The sequence below is a fragment of the Gopherus flavomarginatus genome, chromosome 1, assembly GCF_025201925.1.
Source record: "Gopherus flavomarginatus isolate rGopFla2 chromosome 1, rGopFla2.mat.asm, whole genome shotgun sequence".
In the NCBI taxonomy this organism is placed as follows: domain Eukaryota; kingdom Metazoa; phylum Chordata; order Testudines; family Testudinidae; genus Gopherus; species Gopherus flavomarginatus.
The window spans coordinates 116,218,990-116,242,693 of NC_066617.1; the positions used below are offsets into that span (position 1 = coordinate 116,218,990).

The 23,704-nt window shown below is 40.6% G+C and overlaps 1 protein-coding gene across 3 annotated transcripts in view; it reads right to left on the bottom strand.

The window, feature by feature from the left end:
* Positions 1–23,704, bottom strand: part of KDM5A (lysine demethylase 5A) — an 80,526-nt gene that overhangs the window by 53,304 nt on the left and 3,518 nt on the right. For 2 of the 3 annotated variants that reach the window (XM_050917940.1, XM_050917946.1), the window contains exons 2-10: positions 23,493–23,570; positions 21,172–21,294; positions 18,549–18,719; positions 17,935–18,069; positions 11,284–11,389; positions 9,754–9,842; positions 6,774–6,932; positions 5,511–5,630; positions 1,459–1,617 (exon numbers count right to left, since the gene is read on the bottom strand). In XM_050917940.1, coding sequence (XP_050773897.1) covers positions 1,459–1,617; positions 5,511–5,630; positions 6,774–6,932; positions 9,754–9,842; positions 11,284–11,389; positions 17,935–18,069; positions 18,549–18,719; positions 21,172–21,294; positions 23,493–23,570 — 1,140 coding nt within the window. The remainder of the gene's footprint in view (positions 1–1,458; positions 1,618–5,510; positions 5,631–6,773; positions 6,933–9,753; positions 9,843–11,283; positions 11,390–17,934; positions 18,070–18,548; positions 18,720–21,171; positions 21,295–23,492; positions 23,571–23,704) is intronic. The other variant, XM_050917953.1, reaches the window with a different exon arrangement.

Genomic DNA, 23,704 nt, shown 5'->3' on the forward strand with positions numbered 1-23,704 from the left:
TGAAACCCAAGCCTTACTACATCTTTATGAACCATGTTCTGGGAAATCAGTTACTCAAAGGCCCATTTTACTGCAGAATGATTTATCTTAACCTTCTTTACAAAAACTGTTTGAAGGGTACATACATAAAACAGGAGAACTCCCTCACTGTCCTTGCTAAGATCATAAAAACTGCCATACCAGGTCAGATCAGTGGTCCATCTAGCCCAGTATCCTGTCTCTGACATTGGTCAATGCCAGAACTACAGAGGGAGTGTACAGAATAAGGCAGTTGGAGTGATACAACCATCATTCCCTTCCAGCTTCTGGCAGCCAGTGGTTTAGTAACCCTGAGCTTGGGTTGCCTCCCTGAACATCTTGGCTAACCGTCACTGATGGTCCTATCCTCCGTGAACTTATCTAGCTAGTTTTTGAACCCAGTTATACTTTTGGCCACCACAACATCCCATGGCAATGAGTTCTACAGATTAACTGTACATTGTATGGAAAAATTATTTCCTGTGGTTTGAATTAAGCCTACTGCCTATTAATTTTATCGGGCAACACTAGTTTTTGTATTATAGGATAGAATAAATAACACTTGCAGTGGTAAAAAAGTATAGAGGCAAAAGAACAAGTCACCACTCAGATGATCCCAAATTCACCTCTAACTACAGACACCTCAACATGCCTCCACCAGAAAGACAAAGTTAAGAACTGTGTTCATATATAACATGCCTCAAATGCTCATCATAGTTCCTTCACACTGGACCACATTTCAGGATGGCAGATGTACTGCAGGCTATCATCAGCAACTCATATTGGCTAAAATTAATTTAAACAGAGCAGAAGCCATGAAAGGGTACTGAGATAACTTGAGTCCTAGTGGTTCTTTTCCCTTTGTTCTACTTATGATAGCACGGCATATGCTGTGAGTATGAGAACATACAGGTAAGGAGAACAACTAAAAACCAATCCGTTTAACTTATCCTCAATAGATTCTAAATATAGGACATCTGGATGAGAAGGCTGATGTTCTGGTAGTTAACAGAAGGTTGAAGAGTTCATGAAAAAATCTTGTCAGACTCCTTATGCTGAGAATGGTTCAGAAATGCATGCCGAATACTGCCTTAATACTTTGCATTTCTATCACAACCTTCACCTGAAGATCTAAGCACTTTACAAAGATTAACCCTTGCAACAGCCACGCAAAACAGGTGCAGACTGCAGCAAGGAAAAATAATTTGTCAGTCATAGTAAATCAGTGACTGTGCCAGGAATGAAACCTAGGTCTCTTGACTCTAATCCCCCTGCTTTAGCCTCCAGATCACATTTGCCTTAAAGAAATGTTGGTACATGTAAAAGCTATCACCATTTTTCTTCACAAAACTGCAAAAATCCACATCAATTTCAGTCCTAAATGAAGTGCAACTTCCTGTTCTGCAAAGTTTGGGTCAGTTAACATTTCCCTGTTCACACCTCCTCTTCTGGCATCATCTTTCGACGGCCATCCTTCACAGGGAAACCACTTCCAAAGTCCTTGGATGAGATATCAGCCCCATATTCCACAATGACATCCTCCTCAATGCTGCTCACCAGTCGCCAGAACTCCTTCTCCACCAGCTCAGTGGGAACCATCTGTAAAGACAAAGGCATTCCAGGGCATACAGCATTATCCCAGGGTTAAACAAAACAAAACAAAACACAACACTCAAAACTGATAATGGACCTTTCCCAACACCTCACAGATCAGACATTAAATCCAGTCTCCTCCCACACCATACGAGAATCAAATTCCATGGAAATCATATGTTTTGTTTTTTTTTTTTGGCCATTTCTTACACCTTATCTACACAAAATTAAATTGACCTAACTTGGGTCAACATACAGCTACTACAATAATTACTGGGGTTTTTCATGTCAACACTACGCTCCTTCTCTAGGTGGTGCGTGCCTGCACTGACTTAAGTGGGATAGTGTGGGGGGCTGACAGTTGTCACCCCCAGGAGGGCAAGGAGAGCTCCAGCTGTCAGCCCTGGAGGCTGACAATCAACAGGCAATGTAAATAATGCAGTGTCTACATGGACACTGTGTCATCCTAACGAAATCGACCTAAGATCTATTCCTCTTGCTGAGGTGGAGTTGTTAGGTCCGTGTAGTGTGCCACTCATATCAGCAGCAGCAACATTGTAGTGTAGATGCTTACAGGGTTAGGACAAGGTAAGGAGCCTTACAGGCTTACCAGGCTTTAGAAGCAGTATGTCACATTGTGTGGGAAGGAGTAGGTGGGAAAAAAGGTAGGATGATAAAGTGCAAAGTGCCCAGATATATAGTTCTAGTTAGAAAAATAAACAAACAAATAGCCCCATAATTCTGTAAGAATAAAAAAGTGAGCAAAATGCCCTGCACTCCAGATGTGTCCATTAAGGACTACTACGTCATGCTATGGGGTAATTTTTCACATAACACAGCGTAAACCTGAAGAACTCCTTGCCAGAGGATGTTGTGAAGGCCAAGACTATAACAGGGTTTTAAAAAGAATTAGATAAGTTCACGGAGGATAGATCCAACAATGGCTATTAGCCAGGATAGACAGGGATGGTGTCCTTAGCCTCTGTTTTGCCAGAAGCTGGAAGTGGGCAACAAGAGATGGATCCCTTGATGATTACTTGTTCTGTTCAGTCCCTTTGGGGCACCTGGCACTGGCCACTGTTGGAAGACAGGAACCTGGACTAGATGGACCTTTGGTCTGACCCAGTATGGCTGTTTTTAAGTAATTTTATCACCAGGCCAGGTTATGCACATACCCATCAGAAAGGAAGATAGCAACCACAACATATCCAATAATTCAACTAGGTCTTCAGAACAGACTGATACTCGCTGAACAAAGAACCAGACTGTGCATCTATCACAACAAATTGGATAACAGCTGCCCATTTGGGTCAAGCTGACCAATGTCCTCTTCCCCCAACCCCTAAGCTCTCAGCCACCCACAGATTTATAAGAAATACAAGAGGCAGAAAGATTCTTTGTTTTTACTTCATCAAGGGTGCTCCTTTCCAAAAAGGAAACTATTCACTAATTCTGGAGTGTTAATGGGATACCATAAACTTAATCACATTTGTCCGAAACTTTTTTTAATCTATCATTGCTGAAAGTAACACCGACATTATTTTTTAATATTGGCTTTTCTACGTGCTTATCACCGCAGTATTTCACAAACATTAATTTAGCTGCACATACCCTATCAGCTAAGGAAGTACTATCTCCATTTTACAGATGGAAGAAACAAAGCAGAGAGATTATATGTCTTGCTCAAAGTGTTATGCTACATGAAATCTACAGCAGAACCAGTAACAGAACCTAGAGCTTCCATTTCAGTCCTGTGACTGAATCACAACTCCATCCCTAGATTATTACAGCAAAAAAGATTACTGGGGAAACATCTCTCTCATTTGAGGGCTCATATATTGTGTATTACACATTTGACAGATCTTTCGGTATAATCAGACCACAGTCTGTTTCTCCAGTTTGTATGGCTCTCACACACAACATAGGAGACATTTTTATAAACAAGAAATAGTAGTTTTTAAAAATAAAACTTGATAAGAAGCTGAGGGCAGAGGTATCTGAAACTTGTTAAACCGGCTAGGATAACAGAGTATACTGGGCCCTTTAAGACCAAGTGCCACTAATACAAATCTTATAAAGCTCAGCTCTTTAAAGATCATCATGCTGGGCGACAGTCCCCAGGAGCGATTGATAAGCAATGTAGTCCCAGAGGCTCATGTGATCATGAGGGTGGGCAGTCAAATGACTGAACTATACAAGAAGCCTATGGGTCAGTTAAGAAGAGGGAGAGTAGGACTTAGAAGAAGGCTATCCAGAGTACAAATATCTGCAAGGAGCAGAAGGTGACTGCAGAGACCAGGAAGTGAAAATTGAAGGGCTCTCCATCAAGAGAACATCAAGTCCAGAAAGTGGGCTGTAAACAAGAACAGAGTTCATAGAATGGTCTCAGGATGAGGTGAAATAAGGAGGAAAGGCTTGAGGCAGCACATCACTAATAGGAGCTCAAGACCCAGTGGGATTGATTTTGCTTGGGGGCTTCCAGCAAGGGACAAAGTCCTCCTTTCAGCCCTGCATCAGCTGGTTAATCCTAGTGAAGACCACTGATTGAACTCAAGAAAGGTGTGAACTCCATTTGATTTATGAACTCTATTTATGACTAATCTGTTCCATTTTATAGAAGAAGATAGACTAGGTCTGAGATTCTGAAACAGGACCATCAACAACTGAAGAGCCATTCCCAGATGGTACCATGGGGGCAACAGTCTGTGGCACTGATTTTATTGACCCTCTCTCAGCAACCCTACCTGAAAGCAGGGAGAAGGGAAAATCTCAGTATGACAAAAGCAGCAGGAAGAAGCATCAGACCTTGCTTTTAAAAGGGACACACACACACTGACAAGAGGAGGGAAGCCAATCACCAGAACCAGAAGACTGAGCAGAAGGAGTGGAGGGTCAGAATGACCTAGTTCCCCTGAAGGAGGCAGACTAAACCCTAAAAGGGTCTCAGAAGTAGAGGACGGAAGGAAGGAAATACATTCAGCTCTTTGTTGTTTACGCATAGAGATGTATATTCCCTGTACTGTTTAAGAGTAAAGTTGTGTGTGTATGTGCACACACACAACTTTACTCATGTGCATGTGTGTGTGGTTAAAAAGTTCCTTTACAAAACTGGTGCACCTTACTTTATCTGCCATGCACCCCCAAAGAGCTGAATTGAATACCAGAATGTCCATGAGAGCTGATCACTAGGGAAAACGTGCACTAGCTGGTGGGGAGACTTAAGTGGGAGGACGGGGGTAGGGGAGAAAGAGGGTGTCAACACTTGACTTTGAACCCAAGGCAGCTCGACTACAGGATCCCACATCCTAAGGGGGAGGATGCCAGATAGGAAGTCTGCACCCCTGGAGTGTGCCTGAGAAGCAAGAACTAGAGTGAGTGTCTGGATGCTGCTCAAACCCAACGGATATGGACGCATGCGCAAATCAAATATTGGTTCCAATACAGCAGTCTGGTGACCGTCCATGGAGGGGGTGAGGACGACACTTGGCCAGATTTGTAACAGGGGTCAAAAGACTTGAACCAGGCCTGAGTCAAAAGGATTATACAAGGTGAAGGGCTGGAGGAAGAACCCTGTGCCAACAAGGAAGAATAAATACATTATTTGGACTGTCTGGTTTGCTGAACCCTGAAAAGGGAAGGAATTTAATAGTTTGACCAAAGTACTTTGCTGGGGTATAGGCCTAAGTCACCCATCCACCAGAAGGAAACAGCGGACCACCAGCAGAAAGAGGGGAAACTGAAGGAGACGTGACCAGATGCCAGAAAGCTAAACCATTTGTTTACATATTTCAAACTGATATTGTCCCTTTAAATCAATCATGAGATGCCCATCAAAAACTGTGTCAGCTTCACTTCAGTGCCCTCCCCAGTAACAAATCCTGACAAACAGCGATACTTACATGGACTGGCATGTTGAAATAATCAGATTTGAAGTTATCTGCCATCTCTCCAAAGCTCTGGAGGGTGTACTCCCTGACAGCCTGCTCAAATCCAAAGGCCTCACGTGGTTTGTTACATTCCTAGGAGAGGCAATACAAATATTACTCCTGCAACTGATGACAAGCAGCCAGGCTCTTACTGGAGGAGACCAGTGTCTAAGTCAGTTTCCTTGGCTAATACAAACGCAAAATATTGGTTTCAACTGCTTTCTCCAGATGGGGCAGTTCCTACCACACAACTACCAGTTGGGCAGTCAAACTAACTGCCACGCAGCTTCACCTGCACTACCAAAGGCACTGTCTCAGCACTTGCTGAAGTAGGCAGAACGACAAGGGACAGCAAAGATACTGAGGCAGCCTTAAGCTAAAAGGGGATTACGTGAGATTCAGGCACTAAGACAAGCAGCTGTAGCAGAACTGTCCTACAGCAGAACTTACAACTGCCTTGGTCTTAGTAATGCAGTTAATTGTAGCCATGTCGGTCCCAGGATGTTAGAGTGACAAGGCGGGAGAGGTAACCAACAGAAGTTGGTCCAATAAAAGATATTATCTCACCCACCGTGTCTTAGTAAGTCAGTAGCTGGTTTAGCTGTGGAGAAGATAAGCGTATGTGGAGAGAGGGAGAGAAGGGTAAGAGGGTTTATTCGGATAACTGCTTTGGTATAATAGTTTTATGCTAATTGGTTAGTAACTTGAGTCATCTGACATGCATAGATTCAGAGGAGTTTCTTTCACTGTCTTATCCACAGAGAGGGGGCAAATAGCAGCCTCGGTCACATGACAGGCTATTCCACCTTGCCTATTTCCGCAATGCCCCTTTCAACACCAACAGAGCCCTCCGACAGTGTATCTGAACATGCAAACATGCCAGACAGCTGATGGCTCGTTACTTTTTTATTAATACCCTCTAATAACACAAATCCAATCCCAGCTCTTAACATGCAGAGTTTGGCTGCCCAGGGAGTTTTAGGCTTCCTCTGGCAGACGCTCTTCTTTCTTATGCTGCCCAACAGCTTCATTTGCTGAACAAGGGGCTTCTGGAGACTCAGTCACAGCAGCAGTCACAGATCACATCTTGACAATATCTCCAACTAAATATAAAACTACACATTCTGCTCCAAGGACAAGAGGAAGAAGACAGAGCTTAAAGGGCTGCGCAACCATTGTAAATGGCTCTTCCTAATAGCATGAATAGATGCAGAGAGCTTGAGTAGTTCTCTGTACCTCAGCAACACATTTCGGGCATCTCCAGTCACCCTTTGGCACATCAGGCAAAGGGGGAATCAAGCAAAAAGTGTGGTAGCTATCATCACATCCATCACACAGTAGCAGTTTGTCCTCATTGTTTCCCCGGCCACAAAACAAGCAAACATACAGATCAACCTGTGGAGGAAAAAAAAAAAAAAAATGGTCAGTGTAATGTTATGATCAGTCTCCATTACCCAGATGCTGCCTTCCATAAGCTGCCTTGCTAGAGTCTTACTAGCTATATAACAGTACACAGTGCTGAAATATGATACTTTGACATTAGGTAACCCTCTCCCTCCCACCCCCTTAGCCCACAAGAGAAGCACTGATAAACCTCCACTGAGCTCCTGCTTCCCAAGGCAGCCATACATCTGAGAATCTGAATAAACAAGATGGTAGGGAGCTAGGGAATATCCATCCAACTGAGCTACAGGGGGAGGAAGGGCATGATCAAGTATCTTCCAGACAGACAACTTGAAGAACTCATTTACTTTAACAAGAAGAACTCATTTACATTAATTTTAATTTGAGAAGATGAGAATCCATCCTAGCTATATCCACAGTGTGAATGCTTTCTCCACTCTCTGCACACCAATGACGGTTGATTCAAATTAGATCTCTGCACAGTGCACTCTGCAAGAGTCCCCGTGGCTAGATCAAAAATAGGCACTGCATCAGTATCCATGATACAAGTGTAATTATATCTGAAGCTGTTCTCAAATGCAGGGACGAAAAACAGACCAGGCCAGGAACAGAGAAAAATTGCAAATTACAAGCTGAGAATCCAAAGGCAAAAGCTACATGCATTGATGCTAACAATCCTTCCCCTTGATCTTTACTCTTCTCTGATTATACGAAGGTAAGGATTCCAAGTATTAAAGTAAAAGTGTAAGAATTCATGCTCCAGCACACCACTTGACTTAGAGCGAGGCAGTGGGATACTCCACAGCCCCACTGAGGGACCAACCTCAGCAACTCTACAGGGGGGATTTTTGTTTTGGAGTTTTATTTATTTTATAAACACAGAGAAGGGACAGGTGGAGGAAAAATACACCTTCATCTCAAACAAACTCAAGAAAACGGGTATGGCAGAGGCTCTAGATGGAAGGCATCACCCAGACAGGATACTTTCAGAAACACAGTGTGTAGAAATAGGGGATTACAATTGAAACTGTTTTGCAAAATTTACTATAGCAACTGCCACCAAGCAATCACTATGATCCTAAGGTACTGCCCTTTTTCATAAACATGTGCAACATTTTATATTACAGCATAGTTAATGTGTGATTAAATATCAAAGCCATACCGTAAAGCAAACATATAAAAGCAGATTTATGGTTGCTGTGGGAATCTCAAATCGTGAAACTTTTTTGCAATTAAATCCTCAAGGTTTTTGCATTTGTGCATTTTTTGCACAGAATTACCATTTTACACAAAGGTAAAATAATAAATGGGTGGGGAAGGACAACCAGAACTACAGTAGTATATTCTTCAACTGTAGACTGACGTACAAGATGTGTACACTTCAGAGACTCATTTCCTTGAAGGTCTCTCATTCAACTACTATACATGCTCAACAGGCATTCATTTATAGAGGTTCTACAAGATCACAGCCAAGGCAATATAGCTGCAAGGTCTGGTTTTATTGCTACCCTATTTGAACCCCTGCCACAAGCGAGAGAGAACACAAACAGGAATCAAACTCAGGTGTCCTGATGCGTGAAAACTGACTAGGTCAGAAAATTTTTCCAATAAAATCTTATTTAAAAAATGAAAACCACTAACAGCAGCCATTCCTGTCATGGAGAAACAGCAAGCCTAGAAATACCATGTACTCTCACCAAGTAACTCATCTAAGTACTAAAAGGGATCCAATGCTTTTAGTTTTGAAAATGAGAATCTCAGGCCTATTCACACTGGCAACACCGTCTGCTTCAAATTGCAGTTTATAACCCCCATACTTTAAATCAGAAGCCATTTCTTCCTCTAAAAGATTTCATTTGAGTTTTTGTTCAAGTCCCATGGCCCCTCCTGGTACTGGGAATAACTAACATTTCAAATAACCACAACAAGTTTTGGGAAGACTTTCTGAAGCTAAGGAAAAATAATGCATTCTGTATGCTCAATATGCTGTTTTTGAAGTGCACAGAACTTAATTTCTTCAAACATGTTAGAAGACTCTTATTCAGGACTCTACATGTACCAAGTATGACAGTTTAAATAAAGTCATTTGAGTTATCCAATAAAATAAAAGAAACTATACCCTGTTTTTCCATACTCAAGTATCAAACAGCTACACAGATTTTATTTCTTCCCTTTATTTTTCTCCCTGGTAGACTAATAAACTAGACATTTCAACTCAAGACAGCTGTTTGAGACAAAATTAGTCCGGTTTTCTGTAGTTTAAACCAGTGTTTCTCAACGACCAGTCTGTGGACTGGCACTGGTTCCAGAGATTTCCTTGACACAGCCTAGGATGGCAGCAATCCAGTCCCTTGTATCAAAAAGTTTAGACTATCTTAGATACTTATATGGCCTCCATTACTGTAGTATATGAGCACTCATAATCTAATGTATTTTTCTTTATAATACCACTAAGGAAGGGAAGTACTACTATTTCCATTTTACAGATGGAGAACTAAAGCACAGAGAGACTAAGCAATTTGTCCAAGATCATACAGAACGTCTATGGCAGAACAGAGAATTGAACCCAGATCTCTCGAGTCTCAGGCCAGTCTTCAGGTTTTATCAGCCTTTTCTGATAATTTAAGGTGGAATCACAACTTAGAATGGAACGTTTTTACTGTGATTAATTCAAATTCTCACCTTACAGCAGATAATGTTATCTGTTACAGTGCCCTATTTTCCCAATGACACAAATACAGCAAAAAGTAACCCAAGCTGACAGCTTCATTTCCTATGCTCATGTGGGCCAGAGCAAAGAAATCACACTTACAAAGTTGACAGAAATTGTCCCTTTGCGCTGCCTCATCTGCATGCCAAATGCTTCTGACTTGGTGCTTTTGCGTCTTCGAGAGACCTCGTCTTGAAGCAAAATAAAGTTACATACATTTCATTAATCTAGCATAAAGAAAGATCCCACATACAAGGACCATGTAGAGATCAGCCTGCTACCCTGCCTTTGGCAGGAACTAGTACTTAATGCTGTAGAGAAAGCCAGAACTCTTTGGTGTACCTGACCAGTTTACTCCTGGGGGAATTCTGCATCACTTGAGAGTGCAGAATTTCGCAGAATTCCCTGTTTCCGGCCACCACTAAGGGGTCACTGGACTCTGCAGAGCCCAGCTCGCAGTGAGTGGAGTGCCCAGCCTGGCATGCCTTGAGGTTGCATGCTCTTGGATCCTCATTCTCCTGGGACAGGAGAGGCCTGGGAGACCCAGCCAGCTCCGGCAAAGGGTGAGGAAGGGCAGGGCTAAACCACACCATGTCCCCTGGCGGGACAGAAAAGAAGTTGAGGGGAGGGAGTAAAGGGGGTGCTGGTGTGTGAGTTGGGGCTGCCTCACAGCTGAGCTGGGGTGGCGGGGGGGAAATGGTGTCTGGGCCAGGGACTGCCCTGTGGCTGGGCTCCATCGGGAGAGGTGTATCTGGGCCAGAGGGTGCCCTATGGCTGGGCTCTGTAGGGGAGGTGGGATGCTGGTGTCAGGGGGGGAGAGATGCCCTGTGGCTGAGTTCTGGGAGGAAGAGGGTGTGGGTGTCTGGGCCAGGGGGGTGCCCCGCAGCTGGGCTCTGAGCGAATGAGAGTGCAGGTCTCTAGGCTCTGGAGGCCCCACACAGCCTCCCTCCAGCACCTCCCAACTGGAACTGGGCTGTTGTAGGCGTTTCTTTAACTCTTTACTCATGGGAGAATCTTTTTTGCTGTTGTCTGTATTGACGACATACTTGTTAACAGGTATTTTGAAATAAATTTAAACTGGAGTGATTATATTGTGTAATTTTGACAAATAAAATATGCAGAATTTTAAAATATTGTGCACAAAATTTGTAATTGTTTGGCACAGAATCCCCCCAGAAGTAAACTGCCAGTTGTATCAAGCTGTATATGACTGGGGAAAGAGTAAACCCTCCCCTGCTGATCTTCACAGGAGATCCAGGAACATCATAAAGCAAAGTGAATTATCCTCATAATCTGGGTGCTTATCTAACATGATTGGTGTCAACATTTATCAACTCTTTTTTCAAGTCCAGTAATTTTCAACTGGTACATTTCCTAAATAATAAAGAAATGACTATCAAATTAAAAGAGTCCAGTCAATGTGGTTAGCCACCATGAGTTCTGTCAACCTCCACATGAATTAAATCCTCAAATGTTTAACTTTTTCACATCATAGTGGCTCCCTTTTACCTCTTCCCATTTGTCTCCAGAGAGAGCAGCGAGGTTTGGTTCAAAAGACTGTTTCAGAGTCTAGAGACAGGCTGCTGTGTCCTTACCACCCTTAATCACAGGATAAGCCAGAGGCTTATTTACCTTCTTTATCCTTTGCTCCCAAAGCCAGTCCCACCATCTTGGGTCCAGCTCCGAAGATCTGCAGCTTCTTCAGCTCAGTATTTCTACTCATCTCTCCTGCCTCTGCCTGAAAACAAAACCATATCAACACAACACCATCAGCATTTACCTTCCAGGTCTCCACTACTCACTGTACACTTGTATCTCTACTCTCTTCCTTTCATTGCCCCATTCACAATCACAACATCCGCTTTACCCATTAGAAGATGGAAGGCCTGATTTTTCATCCCCAAACCCAGTATCCAGATGCAAAAAAGGAATGCAATGAAACAGACTGGAACTTCTCTTCCAATTCTCCAAACAGATGTCTCCACGTTAAGCATTAAAGAGTTTTGTTACAAAGGTTGATCTATACATCAAGTGATCACAGAACTAGGTTTGATTTCTGCCAAAAACAATCACCAATGCAACACTTTCCAAGTTACTATGGATCAGGAAAAGTCTGATATTAACAAATACATTATTTACGTGGCACCTTTCATCAGCTCCTTTGAGTGGGTGGATATATCCACAAACTATTAATGATGTTCACAGTTCATAGGTCTTCTTGAATCCTTGGCTGGGCTTGGATTTTTGGATGCAATGGCAGAATTACTATTCCTCACAGCCCCTACCTACACATGCTGTGCTTCAACTCATGTGAATTAAGCAATGAAAAATACTTCTTAGGTCATCCAGGCCATCCCCCTGACAATGCAGGGTTGTTCTCCTTTAATGTTCTGTCCCTTCCTGTCCATTCATTCACAATCCTACATAACTCTGAGCCTCATTATTTTTGTATTACCATAGTGCCTAGGAGCCCTAGTCATGAACCCAGATTCTATTGTACTGGGTGCTATAGGCTTATCAACCTTGTTTTATTCCATCATTGCCTCCACTCCACCAGAGATGGGAACCTCAGTACATCTTTTGTCCACTTCCTTCTCAAAAACTCTCACACTTGGTCCACAAACTTTCTTTTATGCTACCTCCTACTTTTGCAATGGCCTGGTGTACCAGCTCAGGAAGGAAACTACCTTTTCCTCATTCAAGTCTCTCCTAAAGACCTGCTGCTCCTACAAAGCCTTCAAGCCAGTCAACTAAAACATTTTAAATCCATCAAGCTGCCCACTAAGAAACTACAGTATCTTACTGATGTTACTGTGCCCTTCCTTCTCCTGCTCCCCTTTACAAACTTATTACTCTTATTGTATTACGCCTGAGATAAATTTGCTAGCTCCTTCGGGGCATGAATCAGGTCTCTGCTGGTACTGCAAAGTACCTATCACAATTTGCGGTGATGTCAACAACAGAAACAACAAAAAAAGCTTTCTGGTAAGTGGTGCTCAAAACTGAATGAGAAACTTCATGTGCAGTGACAATAATGCTATAGACAGAGAATATAATTTTCATGTACTCATGTCAAATTTTCATGTTTGTTCTTTTAGTTGGCTGCCAAAATGGACTGAAATGCAAGTCTCATTTGCGAGCCACCACAGGTTTTTTTGTTTGTTTGTTTTAAGCACTACTGCTGTCCAGATATTTCCCTCTGACTGGATTCTGTGTTTGGGCTTGTTTTCTCACCCAGTATATTAACTTGTAACTTTCCATTCTGAATATCAGTTATTTTCTATTCATGTTCAAATATCTGTAGATCATCTGTGTTACGCCTCTGTTCTCACTAGTAATGGCAATGCCTTATAATTTGAAGGGACACTATCAAGCTGAATTTTTAAAAATTGACTTTAAAATCCAGTTTGATACAGCACTCTAAGTAATACGTCCTGATTTTTTTTAATTGCTTACATTTTAAAGGGTTTTTCTGTTCACCTCTTTAGTTTTACAGAAAACTTTCTAGCAAGTGAAAAACTGATTGACATTGGACAATGGTGTAACTGATCTTGATGTCCATGAGAATGTACAAATCATATAAACTAAAAACATAGCAATAAAATATTTTAGTATAGAGGTACACCATTCAGACAAATGTGATTTTTCAAGTTGGCATCCCTTTAATTTTATGGGAACACTGTTTTCCCGCTACTCCATATGATTAATGAAAACAGATCAAATGGGATTTATGAGATCCCAGTGGTATCAGATTATCTCCTTCTCCCAAACAACACAATGTTCTCATTAAATCCTCTCTTTATTTACAGATTTTCAGGTGATTTTTAGTCTATTTGTCTATCATAATCCCAATCCTTACTTTCATTTAAAAAATTAACTTGAATATCATTCTTTGTTAAAATCTTGAAATTACATCTATAAGTTCTCTTCTCATAGTGCTTTTTGATAGAATTATAAAATTAAATCAAGCTTATCTGCCTAGTTTATTTTTTAATATAAACCATGTTTCTCAATTCTTATTCCTTCTAATTCCATTATACTTCTAAGTGAACATAATTTTAAAAGGTAATGATGAGTTCATCTATAACCACTAATTCTTCTCATTGGTAAACGGAACACCATATGTATCAAAAGTACAAGTTAGGTGACCAGAAGGAAACATATTTAAAAAAAAAAATCTAATAAATGCCTTTAGAACAAATATCAAAAACATTCAAGATTATTAAAACCCACACTTCATTTGGTGACACTTAAGGTTGCATCAAGACACTTCCAAACTCAAAATTGTGAGAGCATGGAATTAAAGGGATAGGAGAGGAAAAGTCTCATGACACTTTTACAGCAGAACGCACTCCAACTTTCCGTGAGGCTTTTCACTTCCACCTCCAACAGATACCAAAAAGCCATATATATCACAATGTCAAACTTGCACTCTTAACAAAGAAAAAAAAATGAACAACCTCAGACAAACTTCTATCAACAGTCACACAATACAAGTTTTTTGACATTAATCTGCCTTAACATTGTGATTTAATAAGCACACAATGTTATTATTCCTAACTAGGGTTTGTGACTGAGCATGCAATGAAGTAGACTAGTCATCACCATCTTTTTCCTCTATTTTAACAGATTTCTCTATTTACTCCATCATCTCACAGTTGCTAAACTGAAAAATCAAGTATTTTTCCTCCACACCAGAAAACACTAACAGGATCCAATTATGGGTTTAAGTATTTTATCCTTTCAAGAGACACCATCAACTTCAAAAGTCACTTCTATGAGATATACCTCTACCCCAATATCATGCTGTCCTCGGGAGCCAAAAAATCTTACCACGTTATAGGTAAAACCGTGTTATATCGAACTTGCTTTGATCTGCTGGAGTGCGCAGCCTCATGCCTCCCCCCCACCCCACCCCGACCACTGCTTTACTAAGTTATATCCGAATTCGTATTATATCAGATCGCATTATATCGGGGTAGAGGTGTATTTTTAAACTTCTATTATTACAAGTAGTACCTAAGATTACTATAATTGATAATATACCTTTTTTTTTTTAGTACTTTGTGCATTTCCCAGCACTTTTTATATAGCACGTTAAATTGTTTTTTGAGCAGTTTCCACTGCAATTATCTCCCACACTAACACAGAAATGTTTTCAAAATATTAAAGTGTGATTGTCAAACCACAAAAATGGGTATGGTAACTCAGGGCAGAAGTGTTGCCTGCAACTTAACTCTTCTAAAAACTTGAAGCTGTTCATGTCACTTTAATAGTATCACCTTTTAAAAGATTAGAGCAACATTGGTTTTTCTTTCCTTCCAGTTTAATGATTTTTTAGAATAAATTATCAGCAGTTCAGTAAACTCATTAGTCAAATCCCTTAACAGCCAATGATGTATCCTTATGGCTTATCTGTCTTTATTCCATATTTTCCAGTATTCCCAATTCGCTCTTTGTTTTTAAACAGGATTTCCCTTAAAACTTTGTTAAATTAAGTAGTAAAACAAATGTACCTAAGCCATTTTTCAGTTATTAATATCACTCCTCATCTAATAAGTGACCTGCTTTCCAACATTTGTAAAGTCATCCTTATTTTCTAGAGTTAATCTTTTTCATTTCTCTTACTTTCCTTGCACACTTTTACTAAATTATTGCTTGCCTTCCCCACCATTCCCATTTACAAGAGTTTTATTCTGGGGTAATGGGAAAAAGAATAAGACTGGTTAAAATAGATCTTTGAGAAGTCTTTCCAAAACCAATCTTCCTCTTCTTGTTCCTTCAGTTATTTTTCAGAGGGTTTGTAGCCAGTTCTGGTTTAATTATAGTATCTAAAGATTCCCAGCCTTCTTTTACAATGGAGAATTTTAAAATATCCTTCTCTCACATTTCTATTAAATTTCTTAATCTAGCTTTCCTGAAATCTAGCACCTTTGTTTCACAAATGCAGCAGTACCATACTTTACATACTTAATTCAAGTAACTTGCACTCGCTAGTTCCAAACTGTTGCTATTCTCATTCTTAGCTAATTGATCTGTATGGAAAATGCTTTCTCTGCTTTTTAGAATGTAATATTGCCTCTCACTTAGAAACTTCTCAGATAAAGAGATCACCAGTTAGCCATAACTGTTACCAGCAGTTGGATTACTGGCTACAAACTCTACATAGATCATCTTCATCTGATGCAGAATACAGAAGCATGTTTATCTGATGGATATTCACATCTGAGGCATATTAAACATGAGCATTCTGGAGGCTCCCCAGCTGGTTTAGATACAAATCAAGGTGTTCACTTTAATCTACAAAGGGCTAGGTGATTTGGATTACTGCTTACAGTAGAGACTGCTTCTCTCCATAAGCACTTGCCCTGCACCTAAAACCTGGAACATTTTGAAAACAGTCCGTAGATTTGCAGTCATGCTATTTGCAGGTGGTAGCAGAGAGTTCTCAACAGGAGAATAAGGGACAGGTCTCTGCTTTGAATTCAGTTCCCCAGTTAGTCCAACAAGTTTATTAGACCTTCTAAATGCATCATAAAAAATATTTTGACTTTTGCTGATTAGGTGAAGTGAGTGAGCTGAGTTTCTCACAGATTGGAAGATTCACTTCTTTCATTTCTTTTATTAAGTGCTAAAATAATTAAAAGCATGCTTAGATTTTATAAATCATTTTTGTATAAGTCAACAATAAAGAGCTCTGCAGACTATATGTGTAAACATAACTCACCCACCAATGAAATGCAGCAGCTGTTCTGTGCCAGGAACACTACGAACAGTTTTTAGAAGGAACAGTGAGGAATACCATTGTTTTACTGAAACTACTGAAAGCAGTCTTGTAAAAAGAGCAATGAGATCTTAATGATGTAGTGTCTCTTTTATACCTCATCTGAAAAAGACACAACAGCATAGTGCCCCCTAGACAATGGCTCAATACCAACTCAGAAGAGTTCCACATACTTAGTGAGGAGCAGCAGTTTCTGTAACATGCTGGATTTTTCTTGGGTGGGTATCTCTCATCCATGTACTGACCACACCCAAGACAACATAGTTTGAGAGATGTCACATGATCACAGCCCAGGACTATTGATGTTTTTGAATATGGTTACATTATACAAATAAATGTAGCAAGTCTGCCAGAAAGTGAGGAGATCAGATAAAAGACAACCCTGTCTAAATGAACCAGAACCTAAGAGAAACAAAACACACTATTTACTAAAGCTGACGGATACTCAGCAAAAGTGAGAAGACTGAGTGGCATGAGATGTGCACTTTGGAAAAAGACATGTTTTTGATAGCATTAGATATGGAAAAGAAATTTCAGTGTGCTTAAAATATGTCCAGAATGGCATGGCGCAAATAGTAAAAAAGATGAAATTAAAACCCAGCTTTCAGCCACGTCCCACTGACTGGCCAGCAAGAAGCCACTAGAACGTGCCGCGTGGACCCCGTCCAAAAAACTTTCAGAGATTCTCTTTTTACAAGCATGTTATTTTATAAGAAACAGAGATGGCCTGCTTAAACAAGACTGCAGGGAAAGAAACAAAGAGGAAAAACAGGCCAAGACTGCAAGGTCTTTTTTGACGTACTGACATGTAAAGTGATGCTGTTTCAGTTTGAAGGGAAAGTTACTGGCCGTCTGCGGAATTTCGATATTGCCTAGTAAAATATCAGATGTTACTGTAACAATAGCAGCCTTAACCCACACAAAACAGACTGCTTATTTTCAGGAGAAAAGCTGTGGAACTGGAAAAGATTTCCCAGCCATCACTCTGCATTTTCTTTCCCAGCTGCAAGCTCTTCACAAAAAACTGTCAGTCAATCTTGGGATAATTTGTCCCATTTCCATAGTTTTCCACTGACTGCAAAGCCTTGTCTGCACACGAGCTTACATCTATTTAAATAAAGGTGTGTCTAAAATAAAAAAATTTAGTTAAATGGATGCAAGCCCCATGTCGACACACTTCTACATCAATTTACAACTACCTTATATCCATTTAGCTTGCACTGATGCATTCACGGATGCATAACACCACAATATAAGCCAGTTGAAAATATGAAAATAGTTTAACTATATCTGTTTATAAAAGCAAACTTTGACATGATTTCTGTGAATAGACCAGGTCAAAGAGATACATGTCTCTGGAGTTTAACAAAAGGACTCCTTCCTCGTGGCACGTTTGAGTGGGCTCCCATGGCCAGACAAAGGCTGTTGCACTCTCAGTGCTATTGCACTCGTGCAAAAATAAATGCACTCTGTCTGTAGTGGCCAAGTAATGTGGGTACCTGGGATTTGATGCGTCTGGTTCTCTTCAGCACAACGTTCATTCTTGTGCCCTGCTTTGGGGAAGCCTGGGCATCAGAGCCGAGGTCCTCTGCCTCCACTTTTTCCTTAAGGTCCAAGTTTGGCTTTTGGATGCCCTAAAGGATCAGAGCACAGAAGGACACTGGGTTGATTGATCAGGGGATCAGACTCTATGGTCTGTGAATCATCCTGTTTGTTGAGGAATAGGGCTACCAGTGAAGTCATACTGCAGTACACATGCCATTTGGACCAGACAGAAATCACTGCATGCAGTCTGAAATAAGAAGATTGAATCTTGACAGCTGCCTAACAAAGAGTAATAAAGACACCTTCCCAAACAGGTACATCACTCTTTGCCCTGTATCCCATTCCCAACAAAACTGATCTTACACCTATAAAAGAAACCTAAAAGTACAATCACTACTCCAGATCACAATGTAACTTCTAACTCTATTCTTCCAAATGTGAAGAGGTGCTGCTTTGATGAAAGTAGTTGCTGCTTTCAGGAGCACAGAACCACATGTGACAGTTTAGTATATAGCAACAAACAGATGCCGTTTGATCTTTCTATCATGAAAGGGAACAAGTCTCTCACCATAAGGCTAACCCCAGACTGGAAGAGTTCATAGGGATACAGTATCCGTTCATAGTGAGATTTCAGCAGTGATCCAGTGCCTTTTCCTGGCAGGTAGCCTAGCCGACTAGCTACTTTGGACCATTTCTTCTCTTTAGTGACCACCTCAAAGCCTCCTTTGCTGGCAACAATCTGAAACAAAACACATTTTATTTTTTTAGAAACTTTTTAAAGGAAGATTGGGTTCCTTTAACCATTGTGTATGAACCATACATGACTATACAGATCAAACCTTCAGAGGTTCTGTGAAACTCAGAGACCCATAGTTATGATATGGGGAATTTTCCTGCTGGGGCAGTACTTTAACAAATGCATATCTGTCTCTGTCACCTGATGCATTTATTAGAGCCCCGTTGCTCAGAAATGAATAAAAAGTGTATATACTCTGCCATGCAGAAAGAGACAAACAAGCAGCACTTCTCAGACATGTTGGAAAGAATACAAACCCACTGTCAGATCAAAATTAAAAAAGTCAGCTCTCATCAGATGTGCAGTCTGATGAAAAACACAGGAGTCTGACCAGAAGCAGAGTCAATTCTAACAGACCCAATACAGAAGGAAGCGCTGAAGCTCAGGACTCCAGAATTACAAAATTCTCAGAGAACCCTGGATGAAACAGAAACTACTGTCAAAAGTGGAGACACTGACTTCACCTTCCAGTTAGATCAGTACTGCCACAGCAACACTATTTCAATAGCCATTGAGTCTATCAGTTCATATATAAAGTCCTCTTTGGCTACATATGACTAATTTATTTAACCCGAAAAACAGTCCATTTGTCTCCAAATGGAGGTCACATTGGCACAGGGAATGCTTCCTCTGAACACTGACCACATTTCTATCCTCTCTACCCCTTTTAAGGGTCACTGAGAAACAGTTTAAAACCAAAATATACCAATCCTGGTTTCATTTAAATTTTGTAAAGATTCTAAACATTTCTACACATCTAAAGTTTGGTGGTAAACTTTTTCCCTGCTCAAAGAGCCCAAGTTATATGCCTAACACTGCAGGGACTGATTGAAACCCAGACACCAAAGCATTATTACTGCAGTGGAACTAAAAGGTGAAAACCTTATCAATTTAGCTTCTAAACTGAGTGCAAAAGTGTAACAGCCTAAGTGAAAAGTAATTTAGATTTTAAGTAATCAGTTTTTATAATCACTTAACACAAGTAAAAATTAAAATCATACTTTCCTCTATTTCCTTTGGTTTTTCACATTACAAGGTATTCTCCAGTTCAGTTTTAAAAAGTAATTAGAGAATCCATTATGTAAAACTATGATTATACCTTAGCTTAGAATAACCAAGCTTCATGGAGTGCTCATAATGAGTTAATGCAGCTGTTACTCACTCTATAAGATGAGCAACATAGTGAAAGCAACCAAAGTTTATACCCACTCATTCTGAACAATAATGGCCAATTACCTAGATACTAACACAATAAAAACAATCTTTGCAATCACAGGGCAGTGAGTTTCCTCTAAACAACACAAGTAATTTGTGCCATCAACTAGACAGACAACTAAAGTTTTAACTTATACAGAACTGAGGTCCCTGCTCTAACTCATGCCAGTGTCTCAAATATCATTCCCATTGGCATTATGCAAAGACTATTGTATCATTTCCTAACAAATCATGGCAGACATGGAAATAAACCTTCAGTTCTTTCCAAAGACAGCTAAGCAAAGTTAACCATACACATTGCCCATAAAGCTGTCTATGAAAAACAAATTCTTCTAAAGCATAAACTTTTAAAACAATGTACCCAACCCAAGGGTGCCAGAACTAGGAATGCAGCAGCACCCGCAGCTTGAAGTAGTTTCCATCATATACAGGGTTTACAAGTTTTATTCAATGGCTCCCAGCACCCTCACTCTACAAATTGTTCAACGCCACTTACCCTACTGTACACCCCACAAATTTCCACTCACTTGAGAGAAGTACATTTTGATGATTAAGTGGAAACTGGATCTTTGATCTAGCAGTGCTAGTACCACCACACATTCATAGGCCTAAACTACACTAAAAAAGGTTTGTTGCTACAGCTATATAGGCAAAACCTTTCTTGTGTGGATGCAGTTTATATTGGCAAAATACTGCATTTTTTTTTGGAAAAAGGTATTCTTATTCCAACTTATACCAACATAGCGGTTCTAAGCTCTCCTTCCAACTTGGGGCTGGCACCTATTATGCTGGCACATGTTGCCCCCTACAAAATAATTATTCCAGAGTAGCTATTTTGGTAAATTTCCAAATATAGAAATGCCCTTAACCTCGCAAAGAGCTCTACACTCCTATAGCTCTGCCTTACAATGTGTAGAGAGCAACTAAGAGAAGAGCTGGCCAATAAAGCTACTGGTTAATTCTGCAGGACTTTCATATTGCATATTGAGCCACCAACACAACAAATGTAATTGTCATCTGTACTTGTAATTGTCTGCCATTTCCTTATAATCATTCTGGTTACAAATATTTTAAGTATCTCCTTGTTTTCACGGTATATCCAGCACACAATCTGCACAAAACCGCTACCATCATCCCAGGTAGTCCCCTACTTCCCCAAATCCCGAAGAATCTTACTCACCTTGCTCAGAGAATAGAGATCCAAGATTTTTCTCTCCACCACAGGAATTTTTAAAGTGGAACCTTGAAGTTCCCAAAATTTTGCTAACTGATCCAAAAAGTCGAGTTTCACTCTGGTCATTGCCTGTAATCACAACAAGAACACACATGGGTCTGAACCTAGTCAGACATGAAAGAAATGCCTAGAATCTAGACAGAAAGGAATCAAAGGACAACAGTATTTACATGTTCATAATATAACTATGGATGTGACACTTTATTATTCATTTGCCCTGTAAAACAACTGGAGGCAGTAATGTCAATAATGGAGAAAATCTTTATAAACTTTTGTTTTAAACTTTGCACTCTTGTTGATATCTTACAAGACAATTTCCTACTCAGAACATTTTCTCTTTTTAAAGCCAAGATGTAAAGTTGTGAAAAACAAACATTCTGGGCAGGAATGTAAGATCATCTATTAAATTATCTGTTAATATTTTAAAAAAATTAGGAACAGCAGACCTACTACATGCCTTGGACTGTGCAAGGTGGTCTCCTGGAGCATTTCTGGAGCACTCAGTGTTCTTGTTGCACAAGGAGACTCACTCACAAGCCAAGAGACAAATAAGGCTTGATTCACAAAAGAACTTAAGCATGGTGATGCTCAGCATCACCTTGCCTGACTTTTAGGTGTCTAGAAAATCACTGGGATTCACAAAGGCTGGGTTAGGTACTCAGATTTCCCATACAACAAAGAAGTACATAAGAATGCCATCCTGGGTCAGACCAGTGGTCCACTTACCCCCCAGAACCGTCTTCCAATAATGGCCAATGCCAGATGCTTCAAAGGGAATGAACAGAACAGGGAAATTATCAAGTGATCCATCCCCTGTCAAGCAGTCCCAGCATCCGGCAGTGAGAGGTTTAAATATGGAGGGAGATAGGCACATCAGAACAGGATTCACAAAAGCGAACATTCTGAGTGGCTCCTTGCCTAAGCTAGCCAACGGGAGATGCTCAGCTGAGGGATGTGTCCTCAGCCCTGCCACTCTCCAGGAGCTCAGCACCTAATTCCAGTTACAGGGAGGAAACCCTATTTTGTTTGGGATTCTCAGCCGCAAACACTCTTTTGGCATTAGGCACCGACATTTTTTTGTGATTTGGTTGGTATTTTTTTTTGCAAGAAGCCGGATGGGGGCGATAGGCTTGACGGAGGGTGTAAGGGAGACAGGACCTACCTTAACTTTTAGCCCAGATACTGAGGGAGCCCCACATCAGAATATCCTATAGGCCAGTGGTTAGGGCACACATCTGAGAGATGGCAGATCCCTGTTCAAATCCCTTCTCCCACTCAGGTGGTGGGAGGACTTGAACTAGGGGTATCCCACATCCCAAGTGAATACCCTAAACATCAGGCTCAAAATTATGAGGGAGGTTCTTTTCTACCTTGATATGGCCCTGCAAGCATATTAGGCATAGGAATGCCTGTCTTCCCGATTCATATATCACTCTGGGGCTTAGACGTCCAGACGCCTAGAGTGAGGCTGCAGTGCACATACAGAGAGGCAAAAACATAGGCATCTAGGGAACTTTTACTGCAAAAGCATAGGCACCAAACCAGCTTACGAACCTATAAGGTTTGGTGGTAGCTGAGCAGGGATTTTGTGAATGCCAGTGGGGCCTGACTCTGGAACTCAGGCGACTAAAGTGGCAATAAGGCCCTTATGTCCTTTTGTGAACCTAGCTCATGATGGTTTGGTATCTGAAAAGAATAGGAATTTAAAAACTAGTATGGGGAAAACAGAGATACCTTTGAAAAAATCTGGACAGAAAGGGACTTGTACTAATTTTTAAAAAGCCTTCCATTAATATTTATTCCTAAAAATTAACCTGGCTAGACCTATAAAAGGAACTATTAGTGGTGGTGTTTTTGTTGATTGTTTTAAAGATTTAAGAGATATTATCAAAGTGGTTAAATATTAGGCAATTTGGGGATTAAGAACAGCAGTAAATACCTTATGAAAAAACAGTGGGGTGTTCTGAGGGCTGAACACTGGCTACTCTTACTACACAACACGGTCCTTGGCATTCATTTTAGACATTTCCAGCTAAGGATAAAAAACTTCTTGCGGTTATTTTGAATAATAAAATAAAAACCAGCCTTCTCAAAGTCTTTGAGGGTTACTTTATCCAAACTCTGCTAGTGCCAATTGTAAGTACTCTGCGATCTGTGGGATATTAAAGTCTACCAATCCAGAAAGCAGTCAGGATGCAAAACTCAATCAAGGAGACCTATTGCTTTGTGTGTGAATACAGAATTATGTTAATGGTGCAAAAGCTCACCTCCAATTCATTCAAGCGCTGGACTCGTGGGGTAAAACGAAAACTTTGTACTTCACATGCAAATGGAGGCTGCCAGTCCTAAACAGAGAGAGAGAGAGAGAGATACAGACAGATTTTACTGCTTCAAAGATATAAGGACTGTGCCATAACTTCTCCCACAAATGCAAAAAAGTCTCCTGAGAATTTCAAAACAATGCAAATCAGCTGACCAC